A 25941-nucleotide genomic window follows, 5' to 3' on the forward strand; every position below is an offset into this window, starting at 1 on the left:
ATAATATAAAGTGGATTGACTGGCTATTTTGTGGATGAAATGTGGCAGCCAGTTGCCCACAGCAATGTTCCACTGACAGCAGTGGAGCGAGCCACCAATTTTATTTGGGGGATTGTTGATCAGGAAATCAGGAGAGAGAAACTCCCTTCTCTTTTTGAATAGTGCTATGGGATCTTTAACATCCACCTGAATGGGCAGATGGGATGCTATTTAGCCCATTTTTGTGTTTAGGCTTTTGTTCCTCCAAAAAGACATTGATCCCAATCCCAATTCCTTGCTCTTTCCCCAGGTATGTGAATACCTTTCCACTGCATTGTACATTTCCTTTTGAATGCTCCAATGCCCTCTGCTCTGGTAGTCAGTGGCGACAAATCAATCTATGCCCTGACAACCTTCTGGGAGAAGAAGTTCTCATTTTACTTCTAGTCACAATCTTGAATCCATACTCTTTTGCATTGAATTTCTTGAATTCTCTAGTAGCAGAAAGGGCTTTTCCATGATTAATTCCTCACACCCTTTCATTATCTTAAACAAATTAAAGCAAAGCAGGCGATACTCACTGGAGTCCCAGGAAATCCACTAGGTCCTTTGGAACCAGGTTCTCCTCGTTCACCCTAGAAATAAACAATTGAACGTATTCTTAAAGATTATGCTGTGTAATCTTTAAGAATAAAATGTTACAAACAGCATGGTGTTCATATGTGCTTAATCAATGGGGGAAGACAAACACCAATGGAAACATTAACAGTATTGAAAGTTAATCATGTTGTCATTTACTCTTGAGCATTTGTGTTACATTTCCCACCATAAAAATCAGAATGGTTAAATTCTCACGCTAAGAATAGTTGAGTAACCTTTCTTAATTCCATTCATTTCTTAATCCCACTCTCTCACTGTAGTTGGAAGACCTTTTTATTTTAGGCGTGGAACTCCGCCTGAACTAAGGTTAGATACTGTTTCAAAAAGGATAACATTCAAGATAACATTCAATATTCACTGCTGATTATTTTCAACATTCATTCAGTTTACTCCCAAGCAAGCTGTACTCACAGGACTGCCACGAGCACCAACAGGGCCAGGACCACCAGCAGAGCCAGGCTCACCCTGGGCAGGGAAGGAAACGAGAGCAAGAAAAAATTAAAAAGTTATAGTTTAAAAAATGAGACTGTCGCCAACATGTATATATCTGATTTGATCTTCGATAGATCGAAGAACAAAATCAGTAACAAATATTTCACAGCTTTTGTTCCAAAGAACGGTATATGAACACCAATTGATCCCCCAATTAAAGTAAATGTGTCTTCAGTGCAGATCAATAGATACAACCAGCATACAGGATTCATTGTGTTTGCTATTCCTTAGGTGCCTTATTTTAACCTGCCATTAAAACTCTATATATTTTTTCAACTGTATTCAATTTACAGGCGGTAAATGGCAACTGATGTTTACTCGAGAAAAATAATATCAACATATGAAACAAAAAGTTACTCTTTGTCCTATGGATCCATGTTGTCCTGGTAAACCGGTAGGACCTTGGGAACCCTAGGTGAGAAGAGGAAACGATAAATATTTGAGTCGTAAATCATACAGGTAAATAAATGTAACCAATAGATAGTTATTTTACAGCGTGCTTACTCTACTACCATCTTTGCCAGGCATGCCATCAGGACCTCTAGTACCAAGTTCTCCCTGTCAAGAGTGAAAAGATCTTTGTGAGAAACATAGTTAAAGACCTTTTCAACACAATAGCGCAGAACACTAAAGTAAAAACAGAAGTCGCTGGGAACACGCAGCAGGTCAGGCAGCATCTATGGAGAGAGGAAAATGAGTTAATGTTTCAGGTTGATAACTTTCTCCCAGTTCTGCTGAAAGGTTATCGACCTACAACATTAATTTCCTCTCTCCATAGATGCTGCCTGACCTGCTGCGTGTTCCCAGCGATTTCTGTTTTTATTTCAGATTTCCAGCATCTGCAGTATTTTGCCTTTAGTTTAGCGCAGAACACTGTATACTCAATAGAAGCTAAATGAAAAGCACACTTACTTTTTCACCTTTAACACCTTGGTCACCTGGACCTCCCCTTTCACCTGGCATACCTTGCAATCCTGAAGCTCCTATTGAACCTGGAGGACCTGCAGGCCCAATGGGACCCTGATGAAGAGAAATAGCAATGTGATACAGAATCACTCAATGTTTGCATGATCAAAGATTTCTTGAAGGATAACGTACCTTGGATCCTGCTGGTCCACTAGAACCAGGAAAACCTCGTAATCCTGAAGGTCCTGGAAGACCCTGGACTCCACGTTCACCTGAATTGCCAGCCTCACCCTGCGGTTCAAAGTTTGAGAACTAAGTCATGCAATCTCTTCAAATGACATTGATTTGTTTACCAAATACAAAAGGATTTGGACTTACTTTGGAACCTGATGGACCCGGGAGACCATTTGTACCAGAGGGACCCTGTTATAAAGGAAAAACAGCAGAGGTAAGTCCAGTCTGGAAAAATGAACACAGTTCTGAAACCCCGTTTTATTAACGTAAATGCACAGTAACTTTAAATGGTAGTCGTGACTAACACAATGTTCCTTTTGCAGCTTATCACTGTTTCCTTGGAAGAATGCAGATAGTGACAAGTAAACCCATAGGTTTCATCCAAGAGCAGTATCTCAGACAACATCAATCAGTAACTTTGAAAACAATGTCCAAACATAAAAGCAAAAGCAATTTACTCAACTATCTTTCATCTATGGTTTGTTTAAAACTCGTGAATGTTGACTTACTGGATCCCCAGGCTTGCCGTTTTCACCAGGAGGACCTGAAGTACCAGTTAGACCCTAACAACCAAAGAAAGAAAAGTTGCAGTCAAGTCCACAATCACTGAAGCAAATCTTTAATAGAATCCACTTTAATTCTGGTTGTTATTGCTAGCCATTCCTGTAACATGAAATCTAGCTAGCAACCGTTTGTTAATGCTCTAACAATATGTAAACAATTACTGAGTCAATCATTAGGGCCTTTATACTAAGTCAACCAAACTAGATGTACCTGGAATCCTGGAGAACCTGGAGCCCCTGGCTCTCCTCGTTCACCAGTCGGTCCCTCGGGAAAAAAGATATTATATCATAATCACTGTGTTTTAATCCAAGTCATACTTTGTATTGCTGTACACGTAGGAGTTTATCTAATATGTGACAAGTTTAAAGACTCTATAAAGCATCTCCCGATCAGAAATTAAGAATACGGCATCTTCTTGTTGACTGTCGTTTAAATGAATGTCATTGTTAAACTTATGGAAATAAGATTTCCCCATTGTTATATATCAGTCGAGGAAATGGAAATGATTCCCTTTGCAACATACGATAGGGAAGAGCATAAAGGGAAAGAACAAATGATATTAGTGTCCAAATTACAGGTACCCAAGTCATGTAATTGGAAATTCTTTATAATAACTGCACGTATGCCACACCAACCCACAGGAACTCAGCTCAAATACAAAGTATTTCTGCAATGAGGTCAATAGGAATTCTAACATGATTGCTTATTAAGGAAACTAGATATTTTCTTAATTTATTTACAGTATAACATTCTAAAATGTACACTTTTATTAGGATGGAGATACAAGCATAATTTATACTTTAAAAATACATAAAACATTTTGTTTTAAAGGCAAACATTTTGAGAAATTAATGCTGTACTCACCGAAAGTCCGCTGGGACCAGGAAGACCAATATCACCACTTTTGCCTGGTAGACCCTGTTGATACAGTTTACTTTTAATATTAATAATAATGATCCTTACATTTGATATAGCACCTTATCACATCTTGAAGACGTCTCAAAGTGCTTCACAAAATATACTGCAAAGCGAATTGCCCATTTATACAGCCATGTACCACAAACAGTCGTGGATTAAGTGACCAAATTATTATTATTATAAAAATTGAAGAGCTTATTACCCCTGGAAAATTATTCACAAGATAGATTTATTTCTCATATTAAAGATGGAAGAAAATTGAGCAAAAAATATTAAATATTAAAAAGCAACTTTGCATTTAATATTCCGCAATCACATCTTGTCTTTAGCCATTAATAAAATATGTACTTACTCGGACACCAGCTGATCCCTGAGGACCTCTCTCACCATTCTTGCCAGATTGACCCTTGAGTGAAAGAAGAGTTTCGATTTAAATATTGCTCGCACTGTGTTCAAAAGTAATTTCATCAGGCTTTGCTTGTTTGTTGCTCAATTGATTGTGAAGGATGCTAAAGATTACAACCAGAAAATGATAAACACAATCTTTTGGGGGGAAATTTCAGGAAATCTCCCAAGATTAGAGTGAATGGAATTACCCACATTTCACAGGAATTTAGAAACATGGTTGAAGTGTACTTACATCACCACCCCTTGGGCCAGGAAACCCCATCACCCCTGGTTGTCCTCTTGAACCTGGTCTACCATCAGGACCTGGACCACCCCTCTCACCAGATAGACCCTGGTAATAAAAGCAAGATGATTTGACAAGGATAATAATCTCTTTATCCCCCAGACTCCTACTGCTTTTTTCTCTCCACACAAAACGTAAAATTCTTCTTGTATGTAACATATTGCAACACTTCAATACAATTCAGACAGGATTTTCATACATGTAACCTATGTGCGGAAGGTAAATGGCTCTAGTAGAAGTGTTGTCTTGCAACTAACTAAACGTTAAACATGCATGGCAGGCTCGGAGGAGTGCTTGATAACATAACAAAACAATAATAAATTGGTCATTTTCAATTCACAACTATTTGTGGGACACTGCTGTGCGCAATTGCTGCCGCGTTTTTCCCACAAATATACAGTCAATTCACTTTACAGTCTATTCTGTGAAGCGCTTTGAGACGTCGAGAAGACGTGAAAAGCGCTATATCAAATGCAAGGATTATTATAAGAGGGAATATGGACTAAAGCAAAAGTTTCCCAAAACAAATTCAGCAATATCAGTGACTAAGAATCCAAGAGTTGATGCTTCATTTATTTCTGCAGTGCAGCATTCTAACAATAATAACGTATTAAACAGCTGAATTGTATTTAAACATGTGATGCGATTTGAACATACAATCTAAAAAATGCGCTTACAAATTGCTTTGGTTTTCTTGAAGTAACAATGGGTCCTGCACATTATAAAACAAATTTTACATTGCAGTTCTATTTTTAGCCAGGATAGAAATCGCATGTTCAATGGCATAAATGGACTACAATATAGAGCAGGAAGTGTACACTAGCTTTGTTTTTCTGGCACTTGACTGTTGAGACTGAAGTAACTTTGCTTCAGTAGTATATTGGTGACACATCACCAAACAATAATAATAACAATAATATTCCTTGAATTTGATATAGCGCTTTTCACGTCTTCTAGACGTTTCAAAGCGTTTCATAGAATATACTGCAAAGTGAATTGACTGTACATTTGTGGGCAAAACGCGGCAAGCAAGTGCGCTCAGCAATATCCTCCCAACGTGAAAGGCGCTCTATAAATGAAATCTTGTTGTTGTTGTTGTCCTGCAAACAGTCTTGGATTGAAGTGACCAATTTTTTCTTTTTTTCTTGAGGGATTATTATCAGGCATGTGGAGTAAGGAAACTTGACCAAGGTTTTGACCTGCCAGGAATCGAACCCAGATCTCTCGCTTGCGAAGCAAGTGCTCTAAGCACTGAGCTACACAAGTCCACAAACAACTAATTTCGAAGAATTTCATTCAATGCTAGTGGAGTCCAGTGCTCCTTATGTTTGAGTGCAACTATTCTCAAGTAAGAAAACTATTACTTGGTTTGTAAAAAGCAATGAATGAAAACGGTAGTTTAAAACTCCAAAACACCAACCAACAGAAAGGCAAATATGAATCCATTTGTCACACTACCAGAATACATCCACAGAAGGTCTGTTGGAAATTACCTGTGGTCCAGGTAGACCACCTTTTCCTGCGTGTCCTGGACTTCCTTGTATTCCCTAGAATAAAAACAGGGTCGGGGAGAATTAAACACTCTTAACCAATGTTAGTACAAATGAGGGCTTCCAATGTTTTAAACGTGTTAAAACTTTTAGATGTGAAGATTTTCTTACTCTTTGCCCAGGGATGCCAGGATCTCCAGGGCGTCCTGAATCACCAGAGCTACCTTTAGGACCAGAAGGACCGGGTAATCCAATGCTTCCAGCAGGACCCTATCAAGAATGCAATTGGATTACCATCAGACAGTAGATAGTGCTGAAAATTAACAGTATTTCAACAAGATTAATTGAAGACAAAAAAAGATCTTCCAACCTTTTCACCAGGAAGTCCACCGGGACCTGGAATTCCATTCATCCCAGGTGATCCCTAAAACAGGAGAACAGAAGATCAGAGGACAATTACAATATTATGCAATGCTGTTGATATAACTGTGATTACAATCTGACATTTTATGTCAATAAATATATAATCCTTGCATTTGGTATAACGCCTTATCATGTCTTCGAGACGTCTCAAAGTGCTTCACAGAATTTACTGTCAAGCGAATTGATGGTATATTTTGTGGGCGAAATGCGGCAGCCAATTGCGCACAGCAGTGTCCCATAAACAGTCGTGGATTGAGTGGCCAATTTTTTTAAAAAGAATTATCACCCCGGAAATGCAAAATGCCAATCAAAACAACCGGGTTCCTACTTACTGCTAGGTGAACAGAAGCATGTGGAGTAAATAAACTTGCCTAAGGTTTCACCCCGGGAATCGAACTCGGGTCCTCTCGCTTGCGAGGCGAGTGCTCTAACCAGTGAGCTACAGGAATCCAATGGATGTTATCTTCCCTTCTCATAGAAAGGTAGAGTTAGAACATCCATCTGAACAATGGACTATAGGCTTATCCTGGTGAAATGCAACATTATTGGTCCAAAAAATTAGACACTGAATTGGACACCACTGGATCTGCCTTCAGGTGATCAATAACCAGAATCGAAACAGCATGATACAAATTATACAATTTCATGCATTAAATGTTTCAAAAGAATTTTATATTGATCCATATGCATTCTATGGGTGGGCAACGTTTTTACACAAAAAGTGCATCTTTCATAATTTATTAAACTGTTAAAATGAATCAAGGACCCGGGTTTCATTCAGTGCATGCATGTAATTATATTCATAATATAGAGTTTCAGCAAGTCAGCGTGATTGCTTTCAGTACACAAACTTTAAGAGGCAAAGTCAGGGAATGAAGAAAGAGCACTGGGTCATTAAGCTGCTCCTTCCACAACAAAAAGTTATTCCTGTTACTGGCTTCATCCCAATTACTTTATTTTCTGGGGGAAAGTATTAAATCAATAGCTGCTGAACCACAAAGGCAATCAAGCAGATATTGCAACATATTTATCCATTTCCAGATGTGTCCTGTACAACCCTACCATCTTCCCTTCCCAGAAAATGGTACCAGCTCCCACCCCACACATTCCGCAATTTCATTACCACAGAAATCATTGCATCTGGTTGAGAATTTGTTCATTTCAGCCTGCACTTTACGCTTCTAACATTGTTCTCAAGCAGGTTAACATATCCTCTTTGTTTGTATGAAGGACTTAAATTGCTAAGGGGTTGTTCTACATATCCATTGCGTCACCGCTCTTGAGTTCCAGGTGATCTTCTATGAATTGTTATTTGCCAGGCAGATTTTCTGCTTTGATCAACACAGTGTTTTATTGAGAAATGCCATACATTTTTCTGGATAATGGGATGCTTAGAGGCACTCTGGCTTCATGAATAAAGTGCTTGCAAGCCCTTTATATTTGAAGAGAAGTGTAAACATTTAACTTAATTTCTTTCATTTGATTTTGAAGGTATGCAAATTACATTATTTAAACCATTGTGCGTGAGTTTGCAAACAAATGGAAGAAGAAAAGTTTGCCAAATTCTTTCAACCAGAACCCTTCACCTTTCAATGTTGTTCCATAAGTATAGCAACAAGTCTTTGACCAAATCCTGTGACCTGGCTTCTCTCACTCATTCGCTATTCAATGTCCCTATTCATTCTCGGAGTGTTACTGTGATTAACTCGGCAATAATGAAAACAGCAATCTCCAACTTTCATGTTTAAGCTGTGGTAAAAGATAAAGTCACTGCTCAGAACTGCCTTTTACATCAACTACAAATATGACAAGAGAGGACAGTATCAGCACACTAATGCACTGCAGTTGTCCTGCTGTGCGATGCTCCTTAAGTTCGAGTGTAATTAAGTGTGAGACAACTTCCTATTTTCTCACCAGTACTCTAATGGTCTCTTTTGTGCTTCACTCTCACAAGAAGATTGGGGTCAAATTTACAGTCCACGTAATACTGATCACATTGAAAGGCTGTAGCATCCACATCTCTCCCCATCCATCTTAATACCATCCACAATGCTGATCCTTGAGGAAGGCAGGTCACAGGGTTGTTGAATGACTAATCTTCAATGAGACACCACTAACTGAAGGCCACAATCAAAGGTCAAAATCCGTGAGCTCGGTGACCAGTTCCAATGGGATCTTGCTTGTTAGATGTTGCCATTAAGCAGTCCCCAGTGGGGGGGTGGGCAGGGAGGGTTTACCACAAGTCTATTTGATTTAAACATTACATGAACCAAAACTTTAACTCTAACGTCTTTTCTTAACTCATGACATGAAGAAGGTCTTTTCTTACCCTCTCACCAGGAAGACCATTTGGACCAGAAGACCCTTTCTCACCAGGTGGACCTGCTTTACCTTCTTCTCCAGAAGAACCAGGGACACCTGGAGTTCCAGTTGCACCCTAGAAACAGGTAATATAATTGTCTTAAAATGAGTTGAATTTGAATACACATAAATACATGTCACTCATGATTTAACCATTCGTTTGTTCAGCCATTAATAGAGCAAGGAAACTTGCGGAATGGAAAAATTCTAATTAATCCTAACGTTTCATATCGTGCCGTATTGCGTTTCCAAAACAAGGGATTTCACGATAAAGAGTTGTAACTGTATATTTGTATATTGTATATTTGCTTACAGTAAGCAAAAACAACAGCTAATTTGCTTTAGGCTCATGTATCTTGATTGAATGCTATGTTTTACACAAGAAATAACTGGACCCTGTCTCTTTTGGCAGGATTCATGCCTCTTATTCAGTAGATTGGTGCTGATTGACTGAACTAACAATGGCAGTGGTTATTAAGAAAGAGTAGTTACACTCAGAAGAAAACTTCCAATAAAGCTTAATTGTTTTGTTAAGCACAAAGCAACAAAAAGATTAAACTTACAAAGAACTATAAATTTTCTCAGGAGCATAGTCACTATAACAATGACTTGCATTTGTATAGTGCCCTTCATGTGGGGTAGTGTCTCGGAGTGCAAAACAGTAGCGGAGCCTGATGCCGAACCGGAGGGAGGGAGGGAGGAGGTGACCGGAAGCAAGGTCAAAGAGGAAGTTCTTCAAGTGTGATCTGAAAAAGGGGAAGGAAGGGGGAAAGGCGGAAGGAGAATTCCAAAGTTTCAGGGCGTAGTGGCTGGTGGAGCAGAGGAGATGAGGTACAAGCAGGAGGCCGGAGCCAGCTGAGTGAGGTGGCAGATGTTGGAGTGGGGAGAAAGCAGGCCGGAGATGTAGGGAGGTGCCAGAGCGTGAAAGTATTTGTGTGTGGTGTGTGGATCTTGAAGTCAATCCATTTTGTGATAGGGAACCAGTGGAACTTGGAAAGGACTGGTGTGCTGGGGGATACAGAGCTTAGAGCGTGTGAGTATGAACTAGTTGAATTTTGTGGATAACTCTTTTGAAAGTTCAATCCTTGAACTAATATTCCTAATTTAAAAATGGTACAAAATAACAAGGACTCACACTTTCACCCTTGGAACCAGGACTGCCATTTGCTCCAGGTTTGCCACTTTCACCCTGAGAAACAGACACATTTCTTGTTAGAAAAATAATTATCAAAGAAAACATTTTTTTCTGTTAGGGTAAATGTGTATATATATATGTAACTAATAATAATCCTCCTTCCATTTGACATAGTAGCTTGTCACATCTCCAAAACACTTCCAAGAATTTTACAGGATTTCACTGTTACAGTGTATATTTGTAGGCAAATGTGACAGCCAATTTACACAGAGTAGTGTACCAGAAACAGCCATGAAATATTGGATTGTTGGCAAGGACACCAAGGGAAAATGCGTTCTGAAATGCTGCAACTGAATTACACTGGAATATTACAAAAAAAACTTTATCGCAATCTAACATCTATAAGAATGAATGACAGAACAGCACGATGATGGTTTGTAAGATACAGCATAAAATATATTAGAATGTTATACCTTTGGGACAGGAAAGGGCATTAGGACCAACAAATCATTTTGATAGTTCTCAACTTCACCTCATCTTCGAGAACACACTTGATTAACTGTTTGAACACATGTTCACTGAGTGATTAAATACCTACCTTAAGAATGTATTCCACACAGCTTTTGTGATGTTCTGCCTGACTTCCCTTCTAACTCCTAAGTTGTTAACCTGTGTGTCTCGGTGTTTGAAAACTTCAATATAATGGATGTACAAAAATTGAGTCTTTATTAAAAGCACTATTCAAATTGAATTTCTAAATCACGCCACTTTAATAAACACTGCAAACAAAGCTTCATAAAATAACATTTTGTAAATTCTACTAAAATTTGTAATCCTGAATGTTCAATTGAAACATGATACGTCTGCCACAACCTACATTGGGAGAGATTCTTCAATAAGTTAAATATGGACTCTTTATAATAAATTGCAGAGCTCAACATAAGTTCAGGGCAGCCTGTGGTGAAATTGAAGCACAGAACTATATCAGGAAACTTTCAAACTGATCTTTCCAATGTTATCCAAGTTATAAAGATCTGAAAACTCAAGTCACCATTGGAGCAGCAATTGCTTTGTCCATACTCTGTTTTGATGCAGTTCTGACAAACAGATTATACTATGGTGTAAGATTCAGATACCATGACTAAGTCATGTCCCTCAACCCACAAGAGAATTGTTTAAAAAGGAACCAAGATTACAAACAGAACACATGGTTGCCAGTTCTGGTGTACTCTGAAGCAAAACTTTTGGTTGTTTATGTGCTCAGATTCTCTTTTAGTGCAAAAATCAAACATCACATGTGCCATGTGTCATTTAGACATAGACACTGATGATTATTGGGTGTTAATTTGATTCAAATGAATAGTTAGTCATTTACTCCTGTGGTCTCGTGGAAACCCCTATGGTTTCCATGAATGCTTTTCATTTCAAATCATTCCTTGTGCTTCTCATCTTCTTCTCTTTGTGTGTTCGAATCATGAAAACTTTGTGTGTTAGAATCATGGAAACTCCAAATGTGGTAGAAAACTTACAGCAAAGAAGACCATGGGCCCAATGAGTCTGTCAGAGGAATGCAGAGATTGTCGAAACAAGAACTACTCAGAGATTTCATTCAAAATGATCCCTGCTCACAGTGAACAACGTCTCTTCCTACAGTCACGGTTTATGCATTATATTTCTGACATTGTCTATCAATCAGATATCATAACATAACATATAGGAGCAGGAGTAGGCCATTCGGCCCTTCGAGTCTGCCCCGCTATTCAATCATGGCTGATCTTCTAATCTAACTCCAGCTAATAACCTAATCCTGCTTTATCCCCATATCCCTTAATCCCTTTTGCAATAAGAAATATATCTATCTCAATCTTGAATACGTTCAAGGACTGAGGGTCAACAGCCCTTTGGGGTAACTATCAGTTCCATTGTCTGGATACATACATACATCAATTTAATCTGTGTGTTCCTATTGTGGTTATAACAGTGTACATTTATTAGAACAGATTTTGAATATTATTTCTCAACGTTTCAGTTATTTTGTTGATGTTGATGTACTGGTGCTGTTGCTGATGAGTCTGTCTGATCTGTAGGACCAGTGCCATTCATGTGAATTATTCTGTTAGCTAGAGGTATAAGAATAATTAGCAAACATTCTTACCGGTAAACCTCTAGGTCCAGGACCTCCGACAGCCCCTGAGGAACCTGGGTGGCCAATAGGACCTGGACCACCAGGGTTGCCAGGAATACCAGAAGGACCCTGACATGTGGAAATAAATAGAATTATTCAAGAGCAGCCTCAGACAACAACAATATAGTTTTTATATTGACCCTTCATGTAGGATAAATGTCACAGAGTGCTTCATAAAAGGATGATTACAGTCTAATCTATTTTAACAAAGATATTCCTTAAGCAGGGATCCAAATGTATATATAGATCAAATGTTGGACTGAAAATAGGACAAGAAATCAAATCAGATCCAATGTAGTTTCTTTCAATGGGCTCTTAAAAACAGTTGTTAATTTTTTTCTTCAATGAAGTCAGTGATATACTCGCATGCCGATTAATGCTGTCAAAGAACAAACCATATCATGGTGTATGGCATGGCACGGCCAATTAGTTTATAATATTCATGTGATGGATGCAAAGCAGTTGAATAATGCAGGCTCTCATTGTATCATTTGATTTTATCCCTTGTGCAGTTTTAACTTTGATGATGCCGTGTAAATAATAATAATAATCCTTGCATTTGATATAGCGCCTTATCATCTCTTCGAGCTGTCTCAATGCGCTTCACAGGATATACTATAAAGTGGATTGCCTGTGTATTCTGTGGGTGAAATGAACAAAGTTTGGTTTTGTTATAACTAACCATTGAACCTCTGGAACCAGGCGATCCATCTTTTCCGCGATTGCCCTAGAAAACAAATCAACAGACGGAGATGCTGATGCCGTGTATCGACTGAGTTCTGACAAATAAAAAGGTTTCACGAGAGAATTAGTTACGTACAGGTGTACCCGGAGTTCCGGAGGGACCCTGGTGTCCTGGTTCTCCCATTTTCCCTGGAATACCATTAAATCCCCGAGAACCTGGTGTGCCAGACTCACCCTATCAAAAAAGAAGTTAATAGTTAGAACCAGAATCACAGGCACCTCAATACACTGAAACTAAAGGCACCAACTTCTGGCAGATTGGAGCAGTAAATATAAACCCAGTTTCCCCATTCTAATCTCCAAGTTCTTCATTCACTATAAAATGGTTCATTATGTTACTGCTTCAATGTATTCCCCAGAAACAGATTCCATTTGTGCGTCTATAATTCTTTGGCACAGTTTGGGCGGAATTACTTATAAAAATCTTTCATTTGGATGCTCACATTTTTAAAAATATTTATCCATGCAAACAATTCAGATTAATTTAAACATTTGATTCCTAAACATGTGAGATATAGTTTTCGAGGGACATTTTAGAAAGCTGGTCTTTGATCTTGTCAAACTCCCAAACACCTCTTAGTAGCATTAATGCCCTGTACCACCACAAATTCATTTTCATTGAACAGTATCAGTAAAACATTAACTTCTCTTCCAATTCATTAGATACTTGGACTTCAAGCTGAATTTGAGACTAGACAGAATCTTGGTAGATTCATTCTGCTCACTAAGAACCCTTATATTAGTATCAGTACATTATTATTCGCACCTGATAGACAATGCAACCGTTGAGTATATATGTACTATGGCAAATTCAGAGTGGGAAATCCAATAAATCATTTGTTTTCATATCAATATTATTCACATGAATATGTTTTAAGCAGTCATCTCTGAATAGATTTGAATGCCTGTCTGACATCAAGTCCTGGACGAGAGGCAACTTTCTTCAGCACAACGTGCGCAAAACTGAGCCCCTCCTGATTGGCTCGCGTCAGCGCCTCCGCACCTCAGGCGCTGACAACATCAGCATCAAAGGCTGCACTCTCCACCTCTCAAAGCCATCAGGAACCTCGGGTTTCTGTTCGACCCTGAGCTGTCCTTTCTTCCTCATATCTGCACCACAACTGGCACCGCCTTCCATCACCTCCGGAATGTCGCCAGACTACGGCACTACCTCACCCCTCACGCTGCTGAAACTCTGGTCCACGCCTTTATCACCTCAAGGCTGGACTACGGGAACTCTCTCCTCGCCGGCCTTCCCGCCACCTCCCTCCACAAGCTGCAGGTCATTCAGAACTCTGCAGCTCGTGTACTGTCCCGCACCAGGCTTCGGGACCACATCACTCCCACCCTCGCTCGCCTCCACTGGCTCCCCATCCCCAGAGGATCGAATTCAAGATCCTCATCCTCACCTACAAGGCCATTCACGGCCTTGCTCCCTCCTACCTCTCCGACCTACTATCCCCCTACCTACCTGCCGTACCCTCCGTTCCTCTGGCTCCGGTCTGCTCCACATCCCCCGCCCCAACCGCCCTACCATCGGTGGCCGGGTCTGCAGCCTCTCAGCCCCTCGGCTCTGGAACTCCATCCCGCAGTGCCTTCGCCGCCTCCTCCCTTTCCTCCTTCAAGGCCGGTCTCAAGACCTTTCTCTTTGACCGTGCCTTCAGCTCCCCTCTCGACTCTCTACCCCCTCCTCGCTCCCTCCCTTCCTTCCCCTCACCCTGACCACTTCCCCCCTGCTCGGGTCCTGACTCAACTGTACAGCGCCTTGGGACGTCCTCCCGACGTGAAGGCGCTCTATAAATGGAATCTTGTTGTTGTTGTTGAATTAGAATATTAGCAGAATAAGAGCCAGGTGGCTGTGGAACATCCAGCAATCCAAGTGATGGCCACATGTCCTTCATTTCAACATACCTTATGACCTGCGATTCCTGGAAAACCAGGTGAGCCAGGTTTGCCATCTTGACCCTAGGTGAAATAAAATACAAAGTTATGTAGTAAATAAAGGTGGGTAATAACTGAATGAAGACTGCAGTACAAATGGGTGTAGTGAAGCTGATAAAACACATTCCAGAAAACAGTGCTTCACTTACTGCTGTGCCATCTTTGCCAGGTAATCCATCGTGACCACGACTGCCCTAAAGAAATAAAAGAGCTTCATATCAGACGGCTGCTTATTTGGGAACTAAATTAAAACTCAACCAAAGTAAACTGGTATCAAGAAGGTAAGCAACTCAAGTAATAAATTAGTGTCAAAATTAAAACATTGAATTAAAACATTAAATGATTATTCACAATATTCAATAACAGTTACCAAGTCTGAGGTTAATATAACCACACAACTATTGAAAGAATTATTTACTGATCCAATGTCACCGTATGAACACACAATGGTTTTCATTTCAGAAGTCTATGACCCATTTGGCAGCATTCACTGGCATTGTACAGCATTTGCGCAAGAGAGGAATTCTGCAGTTTGTTGAAAAATGTAACTTAATTCGCTGTAATTACTTGAAAATAATTACTTGGAACAAAAAAGACTGACTTAGAATGATTTAAACCTTGCTATGTTCTGTGGTCTGATATATATATATATATTCAGAAAAAATTAAATACATTTCCTTACACTTTTATTCAGGGTGTATACTCCTCTGTGTCTTAATGGCATATGTTTGTTATCTGTAATATTGTTTGGTAGATGTATTTTTGTATCATAAGGGAGGAACATTCATTCCATGGGAACGGGACAATGTTATTGATGGTACTTACAGAAGATCCTGGATTTCCAGCACGTCCTCTCTCACCAGGGAGGCCACGAGAACCCTAGTATGCAGAATAAGGGCATTTTACTGGATAAAGCATAAAACAAGAATCTCCAATATCAAGCAATGCTTCTTCTACAAACATTATACAAACACAGTTAGTTGTGCATGAAAAGGAGTGAAGAACTGATAAATTAGTCACAATTCATGAATACTTGCCATTGCCTCATTCATCCTTTCCAGAGTAAACTGAGTTACAAAATATTAGACAATATAGAAAATTTGGAAATTCCAGTCCTGGAAGATGTCATGCACTATTTGACTGATTGCTATCATCTCATGTTCCTTATTTTAGACAGGCTCCTGAAATAGAGTACAGATAAGATACCAGGAGCAAAGATGTGTTAGCATTCTCTGTCACTCAAAACTGCAGTTGTGCTGAGATTTGGCATGTCCTAGCTCCTGGTCTGGAGTTATGTACCTCACACAAATGGACCATTCCCCATAAAGGGGAACTTAACAGTGGATTTACTATCCTGTATTATTCCGCACCCTCTCTGACCCACCAGTCAATGAATTAGAACTTGAATTCCTTGTTAAACACACAGATTATTTACCATCTGGCCAGGAACACCATTGTTTCCAGGAGCCCCGACTTCACCCTGTGTTAGATACAAAAATAAGTTGTCTTAGAACCACACACTATTGTCGCTTTACTGTGAGTCAGCAGTCGGATAAAACGTTTAAATTTCTGACTTATTGTAACAATCACCTTCAAGCCATGAGCTCCAGTTTCACCTTTAGCTCCATTACGTCCATCAAAACCCTGTAAGAGACACTGAGTTAGTCTGGGGCCAGCAACAGGCTTGATATTGATACTGCCTGTTCGTGAGTAGCCTCTGATCATGAGCACTGACCTTTCATTTAGAATAAGTGGGAACACAAATATTTAATATTATCATCAATGCAGATATGTAACATTAGTAATGCAATAAGAAACAAAGACCATAGAAACTTACTCTGTGACCCTTCATTCCAGGCATGCCAGACATTCCTGGTCGGCCATGGGGACCCTTTCAACAAGAAATAACAAATGTTTGAAGAAAATCACCCACAGGAATACGCACAACAACAACAACAACAGATTACATTTGTATAGTGCCTTTCACGTCAGGAGGACGTGCCAAGGCACTGAACTCTGATACCAAAGGTAAAATTACATCAACTCTATAGTACCCTCAATCGATTTGGCTTCAGCAACAGTATTTTTCTCAGTTCTACGCTTTACTTATTCAAATTGTGAAGCGGAATGAAATCGGTGGTTCCATTCAATGATTACTCACTGTAAGACCTGGAGGTCCAGGCTCGCCAGGTCTCCCTGCTCTCCCAGAATCACCCTAATTTGAAACAAAGTGACACAAATATGTTTAATCCCTGCAATACTACTAATAATAACAATCTTTCCACTTGACATGATGGCTTACAACATAATTGAAATGTTCAGTGCTTCATAAGATGAACTATGAAGTGTAGCGAGTGTATTTGTAGATTAATATAGAATCTAATATTTACACAGCAATATGCCACAAATAACTATGAAGAGAATGACCAACTTTATCTGGTGCACTATTGGCCAGGACATCTGGAGAAACTCCCTTGTCTTTTCGAACAGTACCATGGTGACAATTTAATATCCAAATGAACAGGTAAACGGTACCTCAGTTTAATTTCTCATCGGAGAGATGTCACTTCTGACAACATAATGCTCTTCCAGGATTACACTAGATTATCATGTTATACTGTCATCTTAATGTCCCTGCATGGGATTTGAGTCCCACAACCTGATGTCATTTGGGACCATTAGGGCCTACATCATTAATTGAATCTTTTACTGGCTGTGTGATAATAGGATTATCATGTTACAAGCAGATTTACTGAGAGCAAGTAGAGAATCAAAGCATTAGTCAAGCTACTTACATCCTTTCCTCGTAACCCAGGTGGACCCAATGGACCAGGAGGACCTTGTGAACCCTGCAATGGGAAAAATGCTGAACAGGTTAAGCAGTGCTGATGTGACTTTTTGTGTTACACGGTATGATAGACTCATTACAATACAGTAATTCTTCATCTTAAAGAAGCACTGACAGAATGTGAGGCATCGGCACTGGTTCTGACATTACATATTCATCACATGAAGCATGGAGCTCTATATGCAAAAAATGGAATCCATAGTTTTACCATTTGTGAGATTGAGCTCAACTCGTCATTGAAAAAGAAAAGATCTATCATACGTGGATCAGTAAAAAGAATGACCTTTACATCTAATGAAAAAAGATGGGTCTCAAAGATGGGTACAGTGAAGGGACATGATGGAGAGAGAATTTCTGCGATCCACATCTTAACTCTACCAATTATTCCTTTATTATTGTTAATGCAATAAAATTCAGAGCCGTTCTCATGATGGTGTATTGGATGGAGATGCATCTTACGCACTAAATCGGTACCAATCCTGGTCTTTGCTGAGTTTGCTGGTCTCAGCAGGTGCTACATTGGGAAGCTAGAATTATTACTAAAAAATTATTAGTAACTGATTTGTGAGAAAACAAAAAACTGTATTCTGCAGTTGCCTGGTAACGTCAGAAACCTTCTGCTTCTAATAATAAGAATCAATTGCCTGGTCACAAATGGATGTTTGGGTGAAATAAATGGAATCCTATGGACTGACCTTTTCAAACACTGTATTATTTAGTACATCACTCTACAAGTACTAATTATAGTATTCTATCCGTTGTTAGATACTCACACTGGAGCCAGGTGACCCGGGCTCACCTGCTGGGCCTTGATAACCTTGAGAACCCTGGAGTAATCGAAACATCACACATTATTATTTGGGCTGAAACAGTGTGAACGTTTACACAGTATTTGATGAATATGTCTGAATTGTCTGTCGTTGACTAATACAGCTGCTTATTTCAAGCACGCTTTCCCTAAGTAGCGAATTCAGCGTCGGAATCTGAGATGAAGTGGAAACATTTATGAATAAAACAGAAGAGCAATAAAGTTTTACCATAATATTTTAGTCATAATATGTCACAATGCTATAATATTTTAGTCATTTATCAATGTTGTTGATATAAAAAAAACACGTTTGTTGCTGATAAAACCAACGAGCGAAGCATACAGTGACTCTTTTCTCGTTATGACTTTTTTATGTCAATCGAAATGGAACAATTTTCAAATATTCCCATTGATCAATCAGCTGGGAAGGTTCACTAAGATCACAGGAACATAAGGTCACAAAAGTCCACTGTGCCAAGTTAAAAGAAAGAACGCTGACTAAGTTATTCTACACAACCTCACTCTCATCCTACTAGATTAAATTCTTCGATGTGTAGCCACTGGATTCCTTTTGCATTTCCTGACACAATCTTTCTCTGTTGGGCTCCCTCTGTCACCTATACCACGTGTTCACCAAACTCTGTGTAAAGGTATTAAATCTGACTTGTCGGGTCACTTTCCCTTTTCTGAGCTTTGTAAACCATGTTAAATCTGTTATTGTATTTGAGTTTGTTGCTGGTTGTTAGACTTTAAATGCTTCACAAAGAACTCCCCCAATCTTATTTTCCCCAGTGCATGAGCATTCCAAGTGAAAAACTAAACACCCAAACACCAACGGATACTTACAGGTGACCCAGGTGATCCACGAATGCCTCTCGGTCCTTGAAGGCCCTAAAATAGCACATAAATTTTTAATTTAAGGACTTCATGGAAAGCAGACAAGTTAGAAATGATTTCAGTTATTGACCGTGTACCACTTCCGTGGCTGATATATAAAGTGAAAGAAAACCCATCTTACCGGTTGACTAACTATCCCATATGCCCCACCACCACCACCACCACTGAGGCCTTTGAAATCCCATCCTACTGGAGGACCATACCCACCAGACCCCTGGAGAGAAGTAAAATCAGAAATCAATACAGTACACATTTACATTTATACAGCACCTTTCACATCAGGAGGACTTATTCGCTGTCTTCTGCTCGCGGAATACAAACTGGAAGGAGTCCACATGTCTGTTTTGGGCCCAGTTCAGCTAGATCCTGTATACAACAACAACTTGCACTGTACAGCGCCCTCCATGCAGGGTAGCGTCTCAGAGCGCTTACCAGGAGTCCTGTAAGACACGGGTTTACTGTACCACGAATGGAAGATTTATCATTTATCTACTATTAGATAGTCTACTTACGCTGCTACCACCGCCGGGTAGGCCTGGAAGTCCAGGGGGACCAGGAGGTCCTGGATAACCATTTCTTCCAGGTGGCCCGGCCGGACCCTACGAGAAAATAAAAGGGTAAAGAATTTCACTGGAATCAAACTCACATTGATGGGATTAAAGCCTCACCTCTCTACTGTCTGCAACAGATGCACGTTAATAAAAATGAAGCTGTCTATCAATCAATTTTTTTCAAAATCAGAACAGGTTCATGGCAAATTAGCAGAAATTGGTGATAGATTGTCAATCTTGTTCCAACAAAACTGTGCAGATGGCTGATGTAGACAATGGAAAAATGTCAGATTGATTTGCAGGGAAATGCTCATCTGAAGTTAGGGTCAAGTTATATTTGGCGTGAAATTCCACTGGGGTCCAGATTTACTTTATTAACGTAGCATTTCAGGGCATCTACAATTTGGCGATTTGTTACTCTTATTCTTAACTTTAAAAGCAGTTTTCTACAGTTTTTAAAAGATCGTACAAAAATCCTGGCTTCAAAACTCAGATCTGCATTTAACAAGTTGTCAAATTCTGAACGCTCTCAAATGCTACGTTAATACTGTAGAATGAATCAAGACCCTGGTGGAATTTCTTCTCATTAATTTGCAGAGTAGAGCAAGCTTAGCCTTGTTGTACTTGAATTGAGAATGTTCAATGAGGACAGGGCTATCCAAAGAAAAGCGTTCCGTACCTCACCTCAACAAGCAGAAAATCTGACTACTTGTAGAATAGAAAAATAATTTATAGTTAACTTAGCAACAAGTTCATTTTCTTGTCATTATCATAGATATTTGCAGCTATACACATTGAATTAAGGTATTGTAACACCAGATGTGAAGATGTTTATTAAAATGTATCCTAAATGTAATAATTCTTTAAAATGTATCTAAACTTAGTTGCTCTCAAATTATCAACATGCCACTTAGGTTTGTCTTTTCATATATATTTAAGGTTCATTGTTGCATAACTAAACTGATAAATACATTGCAAGTTTGTTAATTTTAGAGCCAATAATTGCTACCAATGATGTTACCAAGTAACAGAATTAATAGTGAGATAACAGTTTCAATGACAAACTTGCATACAGACAGATACTTGTAAATAGTGGTCATAAGGAGAAGAATAGAGGGATGTGGGGAAGATATATGGGAGCAGGTAACTTACTTGAATTAAGTATTTACCACATTCATTTTAAATGAATGGCCCTTAAATTATATCTAAGTGCTTCTTGCAATGCTTTCTTATATATTCAGAAAACTGATTGCATTTTTGTTATAAAATAAAAGTGAAAATTGCAGTTATAATCATCTCCAACATTCACGCTTACTCAGAATGGAACAAATTGGAATTTGAACGTTTAGCATAGGATTAAAAGCCTACTTCTCCAACTATGCTCTTCTTATGAGCTATGTGCATATAAAGTGTGCGTATGCTATACATCTCTATGTATGGTGTGTGTGCTTATATCTGTGGAGAAGGCAGCAATTTTAATGATTGTGTTTCACTACAAGGATATATTTAATGCATTTTAAATAATTAACAAACGAGTGTCAGCTCTGGTAGAAATTAACTTGACCTAGTAACATTAAATTACTTCAAATGGATTTTATTCGGAAGCCATTCCAGGACATTAATATCTTAAAATGTCACACTGATAACGTAATAGTGGATAATGCTAGCAAGAACAGAGCACTATTTATTTAGGCATGTATTCAATGTGAAAAATTGCATTCAGAGTTGTATGGTAGGAAATGATCAAATATCATAATACTGGCATTGCTCTGCTGAATCTTTGTCACTGCATTGTTGCAAAACAAGCACAAAAGCTTTTCTCATGTGCACATTAAAATAGATTGAAATGTTTCAAACTTACTGGATCCCCTTTTGGTCCTTTGGGTTTAATACCATTCTGCAAAGAAATAGATTTTATATCAGTATATTGAAAACCAGTTCAGCATACTTTACAGAAACGGACTTGTCCTGCTGAATACTGGACCTATGCCAACCTACAACAACAACAAAATTACATTTATAAAGCGCCTTTCACGTCGGGAGGACGTCCAAAGGCACTGGACAGGCAGGAGTCAGGACCCGAGCATGGGGAGGGTTGGGGAAGGGGTGAGGGAAGGCAGAGATGTGGGAGGGAGACCGAAGGCACGATGGAAGAGGAGGGTCTTCAGACCGGCCTTGAAGGAGGCAAGGGAGGAAGCGAGGCGAAGGGACCGTGGGATGGAGTTCCAGAGTGTGGGGGCAGAGAGGCTGAAAGCTCAGCCACCGATGGTAGGGTGGGTCGGGAGGGAGACATGGAGCAGACCGGAGTCTGATGAACTGAGGGAGCAGCAGGTTGGTAGGGAGAAAGCAGGTCTGAGAGGTAGGAGTGGGCAAGGCCATGGATGGCTTTGAAAGTGAGGGCGAGGATCTTGAATTTGATCCTCTGAGGGATGGGGAGCCAGTTCCTTTATTTTTCAAACTCCAATATATTCGTCAATCCTCCTCCCACCAAACAGTGTCGAGTCCGAACTGTAATTCATATCCCACCGTATTTGTCTGAAAATGTAAGGATAGCCCCAAATTGTGGAAAAAGCTTAAAATTGTTCTTAAACTGGAAGTTGCTTTTTGTGCAGATTCTAAAAAGATATTTTTAAATTTTAAATTTTCCACAATTCAGAATGATCTCACAATTTTAAGGTAAAAAGTCATACGTCCTAATACTAGATGCAATTTCAGTCTATATCTTTTTGCAAGTACTTTATTATTCTTCCCTCCAACATTCTCCCTATACAGATGTCAGACTCACCGGCCTGTGGCTCCTCGTGTTATCTTTTTGCTCATTGTAAATTCTTGAATTCTTAAAAATATTTGAATCAGTATTAAACTTGAGTGGAGCTGATCAAGCAGTTTGTGACAGAGTTACAAACAATAAAGTGAAATGAATATTCAGCTAAGAATATTTTAATCAAAAGTCAAGTCACATATCATTCTGTGCCACTAAACGCTTTTAAATATTGAAAATATTAATATAACATAACATAACATGTAGGAGCAGGAGTAGGCCATTTGGCCCTTCGAGTCTGCCCCGCCATTCAATCATGGCTGATCTTCTAATCTAACTCCAGCTAATAACCTGTCCCTGCCTTATCCCCGTATCCCTTAATCCCTTTTGCAATAAGAAATCTATCTATCTCAGTCTTGAATATTTTCAAGGACTGAGCGTCAACAGCCCTTTGGGGTAGCGAGTTCCATGCGTTCGCCAGCCTTTGAGTGAAGAAGTTCTTCCTCAACTCAGTACGAAAGGGCTGGCCTCTGATTTTAAGGTTGTGACCCCTGGTTTTAGTTTCTCCAACCGGGGAAACAATCTCCCACTATCTACTCTATCATGCCCTTTGATGATCTTATAGGTTTCTATAAGATCCCGTCTAATTTTTCTATATATATCAAACATTTAACATTTGGAGCCAAAATGAAGCAGCAGTTTTGCAGTAGCAGCAGCTAAAATATTAGCATTTGTGCAATGACTGAAAATACAGTAAGGAAAAGCTTCTTACAGTGGGAGTTTCTGGACATATAGGACAGCATTCTCCAAAGGGGATCTCAGCATCCGGGCAGTCTACATCATCACACGGTATTTCGTCACAGAGGATGTTCCCAGTGTCGCAAACGCAGATTCTGCACGGCTCTGGTTTCCAGATGTCTCTGTTGTTAAACACTTTCCCTTCATGTGAGCACACTTCTTCCATGGAGAATCACGAATAAGATTTGAATCAGTAAAATGTGGAAAAAGCATCTTAATTTCACAAATATAATGGATCGGATGTATCTATTACTGTCTTTATATTGTACATTGGTGGCCAATGACAGCAGGTGGAGGAGGGAATGTCAGATATTTTGAGCTTGAATCACACTTAAACCATCATCCCCGCATTACCTAAAGGAGATGGTTTCAGGTGCAGAGATGCTGTATAAATTTAACTGCAGTGGATATGAATCATATTGGGCTCACCTTCCCCCAGATCTGTGCTGACTGTATTTTACCTTACTGATCATGCCTATACTGCTGGCTTTGTTACCAACAGCACAACTGCAGCATGAAATTATATATTCTTCCAAACGAGGCAACCACACAGACTCTTTCATTCTGTACTGCACATCAGACTAAGCCAGGAATCAGTCGTCTGGTAATTACAACTTCTGAAAGGGAATCTCAGGTACTTTTACCGCTCTTCGCTCATGACATGTGCTAAGCCCTCACCCTAGCATTTTCCATGGTCACCCTCTAAAACTGCTGAAGGAAGTAATGAGCATAAATGAACCACAAATGGAATATCCAAGAAGTTAAACTCCAGACACCCAAAGATAATGTACACTCTAGAATATTTGCCCAGTTTTCCACCACCTCAAACAGCTCTGACTAAGTCTCAGCAGAAAATCCTCTTTTTCCGCAGAATATCTGATTACGCTTTTATTCTAACTTTCAACATACCTCCTAAAATAATTGTTTTAAAGCTTTTCTTTAAAGAAAAGGATTTATTTGTGCGCCATAAATTGCCGAGGATAAATAATCCTTGCATTTGATATAGGGGCTTTCATGTTTCGAGGATGTCTCAAAGTGCTTTGCAGGATATAATGTAATTGCAGTTACTGTGCATTTTGTAGAAGAATCTATCCAATAACCACTAGTCTGTTCCATACATTGCTCAGTTCCAATGTATGGAACTCAGTTTATAGCATCTGGGAAGATTCAGACCTTGTCTTAGCTAAGAGCTGAGGTTTCCAGGTTTTGTATCAAGTTGACCTGGATCCAATCCAACTGCTTTCTTTGGATGGAGTTTCAAAGAACTGTCAAACACATTTGATCTCTGCTAATCCTCCTTTAATAATAATTCATGCACAAGGCAAATGATAATATGCAATTGAGCAAGTGCCTTTCTAACATGAATAACATTGTGTAAAAAAATGAAATGGGGAAAAAGTACTGGTAAGAACAGTTTACAACTTTATTTTTCAATGTCAAAGATAAATCATTGGAAAAGAAACACCACTGTGGTTACTACTGTATTGTAAGGGAGGAAGGTCCCTTTCAAACTGTGCACAAAATTCCTACTTATTGCCTGCTTGACACCATACTGGGACAGAAATTCCACTTGGGTCTAGATTTACTCCATTTTCTGAGCATTTCTGAGCATACAGAATGTGTCAGGTTGCTGATTTCTGACTTATCCTTGAAGATAGTTTTTTTTTGGAGTTCTTAAAATAACTACTGCGTGTAATGAATTTCTGCCTTTTTTCCCTTTAGCAAACAATGCAAAGGTTGGCAAACTCTGTCTCTTTAATTAGTCATGGATTAGTGCTGTTACACTTTAATGGTAATGTAAAATTATTCTGCTTTATAAACTGATATTCAAACCACATAATTTTAAATCACCATTAAATCTTAATTAGTTCGCTGATTTTTTTTATTCAAGATATGCTTTTCAAACCATTATGTTTCTTCATTAACAAACTATTAATGTATTGCCTAGTATTCAGATTAGTTGTCTGCTTTACAGACTTGAATCAGCTCACAAGCCTTGCAGACCCTAAACCACAGTTAAATATTTCATCATTAGACAATTTTGATGTTAAAATAAAATCGAATAGTGACTATAGCTATATTGTATACATTGTATAGTATCCATATGTAAACATTATGACATGAAAATAAATCTCTTGCAGTAGCAAGAGAAGTGATTTTAGACATAGAGCAAATTTTCAAAGCATTTAAATAGTGTTTCTTTTCTGGTGGCTGTTATTTTCATTGCTCCACTGTAGGTGGCACTGCTCACTACAGTGCATCAATATGTAGACACCAGAGACAACAGGAGTTACAATGAAACAATAAGGAAGGAAAAGATGACCAAAAGCTTCCTAATACAGTATATATTTTGCATCATAACCCAATAACCACAAGGCTTTCATAATTAAGTTAGAGTGGAGATCAGGCTCTCTACTACCAGTATTTCCAGCTTCTAAAACAAAGACTGCAGGTACGGGAGACACAATAGGTGCAACTTGAGCAGAGAGCAACCACTAAGGCAAAGGCAAACAGCAGTAATAATGAATCACTGGTTTCTCCTGTTTTAATCTAAC

General features: G+C 39.1%; 1 protein-coding gene across 2 annotated transcripts in view; it reads right to left on the minus strand.

Annotated features, from left to right (window-relative positions):
- The window catches only part of LOC103176524 (collagen alpha-1(III) chain), a 47436-nt gene that overhangs the window by 11921 nt on the left and 9574 nt on the right, over positions 1–25941 (minus strand). The window contains exons 2-35 of one of the 2 annotated variants that reach the window (XM_042336148.1): positions 23361–23542; positions 21689–21724; positions 19789–19875; positions 19398–19490; positions 19226–19270; positions 18345–18398; positions 17519–17572; positions 16885–16938; positions 16561–16614; positions 16314–16367; positions 16159–16203; positions 15549–15602; positions 14873–14917; positions 14694–14747; positions 12859–12957; positions 12721–12765; positions 12009–12107; positions 9854–9907; positions 8687–8794; positions 6305–6358; positions 6106–6204; positions 5938–5991; positions 4394–4492; positions 4106–4159; positions 3700–3753; positions 3046–3099; positions 2781–2834; positions 2416–2460; positions 2230–2328; positions 2044–2151; positions 1636–1689; positions 1489–1542; positions 1051–1104; positions 561–614 (exon numbers count right to left, since the gene is read on the minus strand). In XM_042336148.1, the coding sequence (XP_042192082.1) occupies positions 561–614; positions 1051–1104; positions 1489–1542; positions 1636–1689; positions 2044–2151; positions 2230–2328; positions 2416–2460; positions 2781–2834; positions 3046–3099; positions 3700–3753; positions 4106–4159; positions 4394–4492; positions 5938–5991; positions 6106–6204; positions 6305–6358; positions 8687–8794; positions 9854–9907; positions 12009–12107; positions 12721–12765; positions 12859–12957; positions 14694–14747; positions 14873–14917; positions 15549–15602; positions 16159–16203; positions 16314–16367; positions 16561–16614; positions 16885–16938; positions 17519–17572; positions 18345–18398; positions 19226–19270; positions 19398–19490; positions 19789–19875; positions 21689–21724; positions 23361–23542 (2306 nt within the window). Of the gene's footprint in view, positions 1–560; positions 615–1050; positions 1105–1488; positions 1543–1635; positions 1690–2043; positions 2152–2229; positions 2329–2415; positions 2461–2780; positions 2835–3045; positions 3100–3699; positions 3754–4105; positions 4160–4393; positions 4493–5937; positions 5992–6105; positions 6205–6304; positions 6359–8686; positions 8795–9853; positions 9908–12008; positions 12108–12720; positions 12766–12858; positions 12958–14693; positions 14748–14872; positions 14918–15548; positions 15603–16158; positions 16204–16313; positions 16368–16560; positions 16615–16884; positions 16939–17518; positions 17573–18344; positions 18399–19225; positions 19271–19397; positions 19491–19788; positions 19876–21688; positions 21725–23360; positions 23546–25941 lie in introns of both variants that reach the window. The other variant, XM_007890130.2, reaches the window with a different exon arrangement.

This window comes from Callorhinchus milii, unplaced genomic scaffold (genome assembly GCF_018977255.1).
Source record: "Callorhinchus milii isolate IMCB2004 unplaced genomic scaffold, IMCB_Cmil_1.0 Scaffold6, whole genome shotgun sequence".
NCBI classification, from domain to species: domain Eukaryota; kingdom Metazoa; phylum Chordata; class Chondrichthyes; order Chimaeriformes; family Callorhinchidae; genus Callorhinchus; species Callorhinchus milii.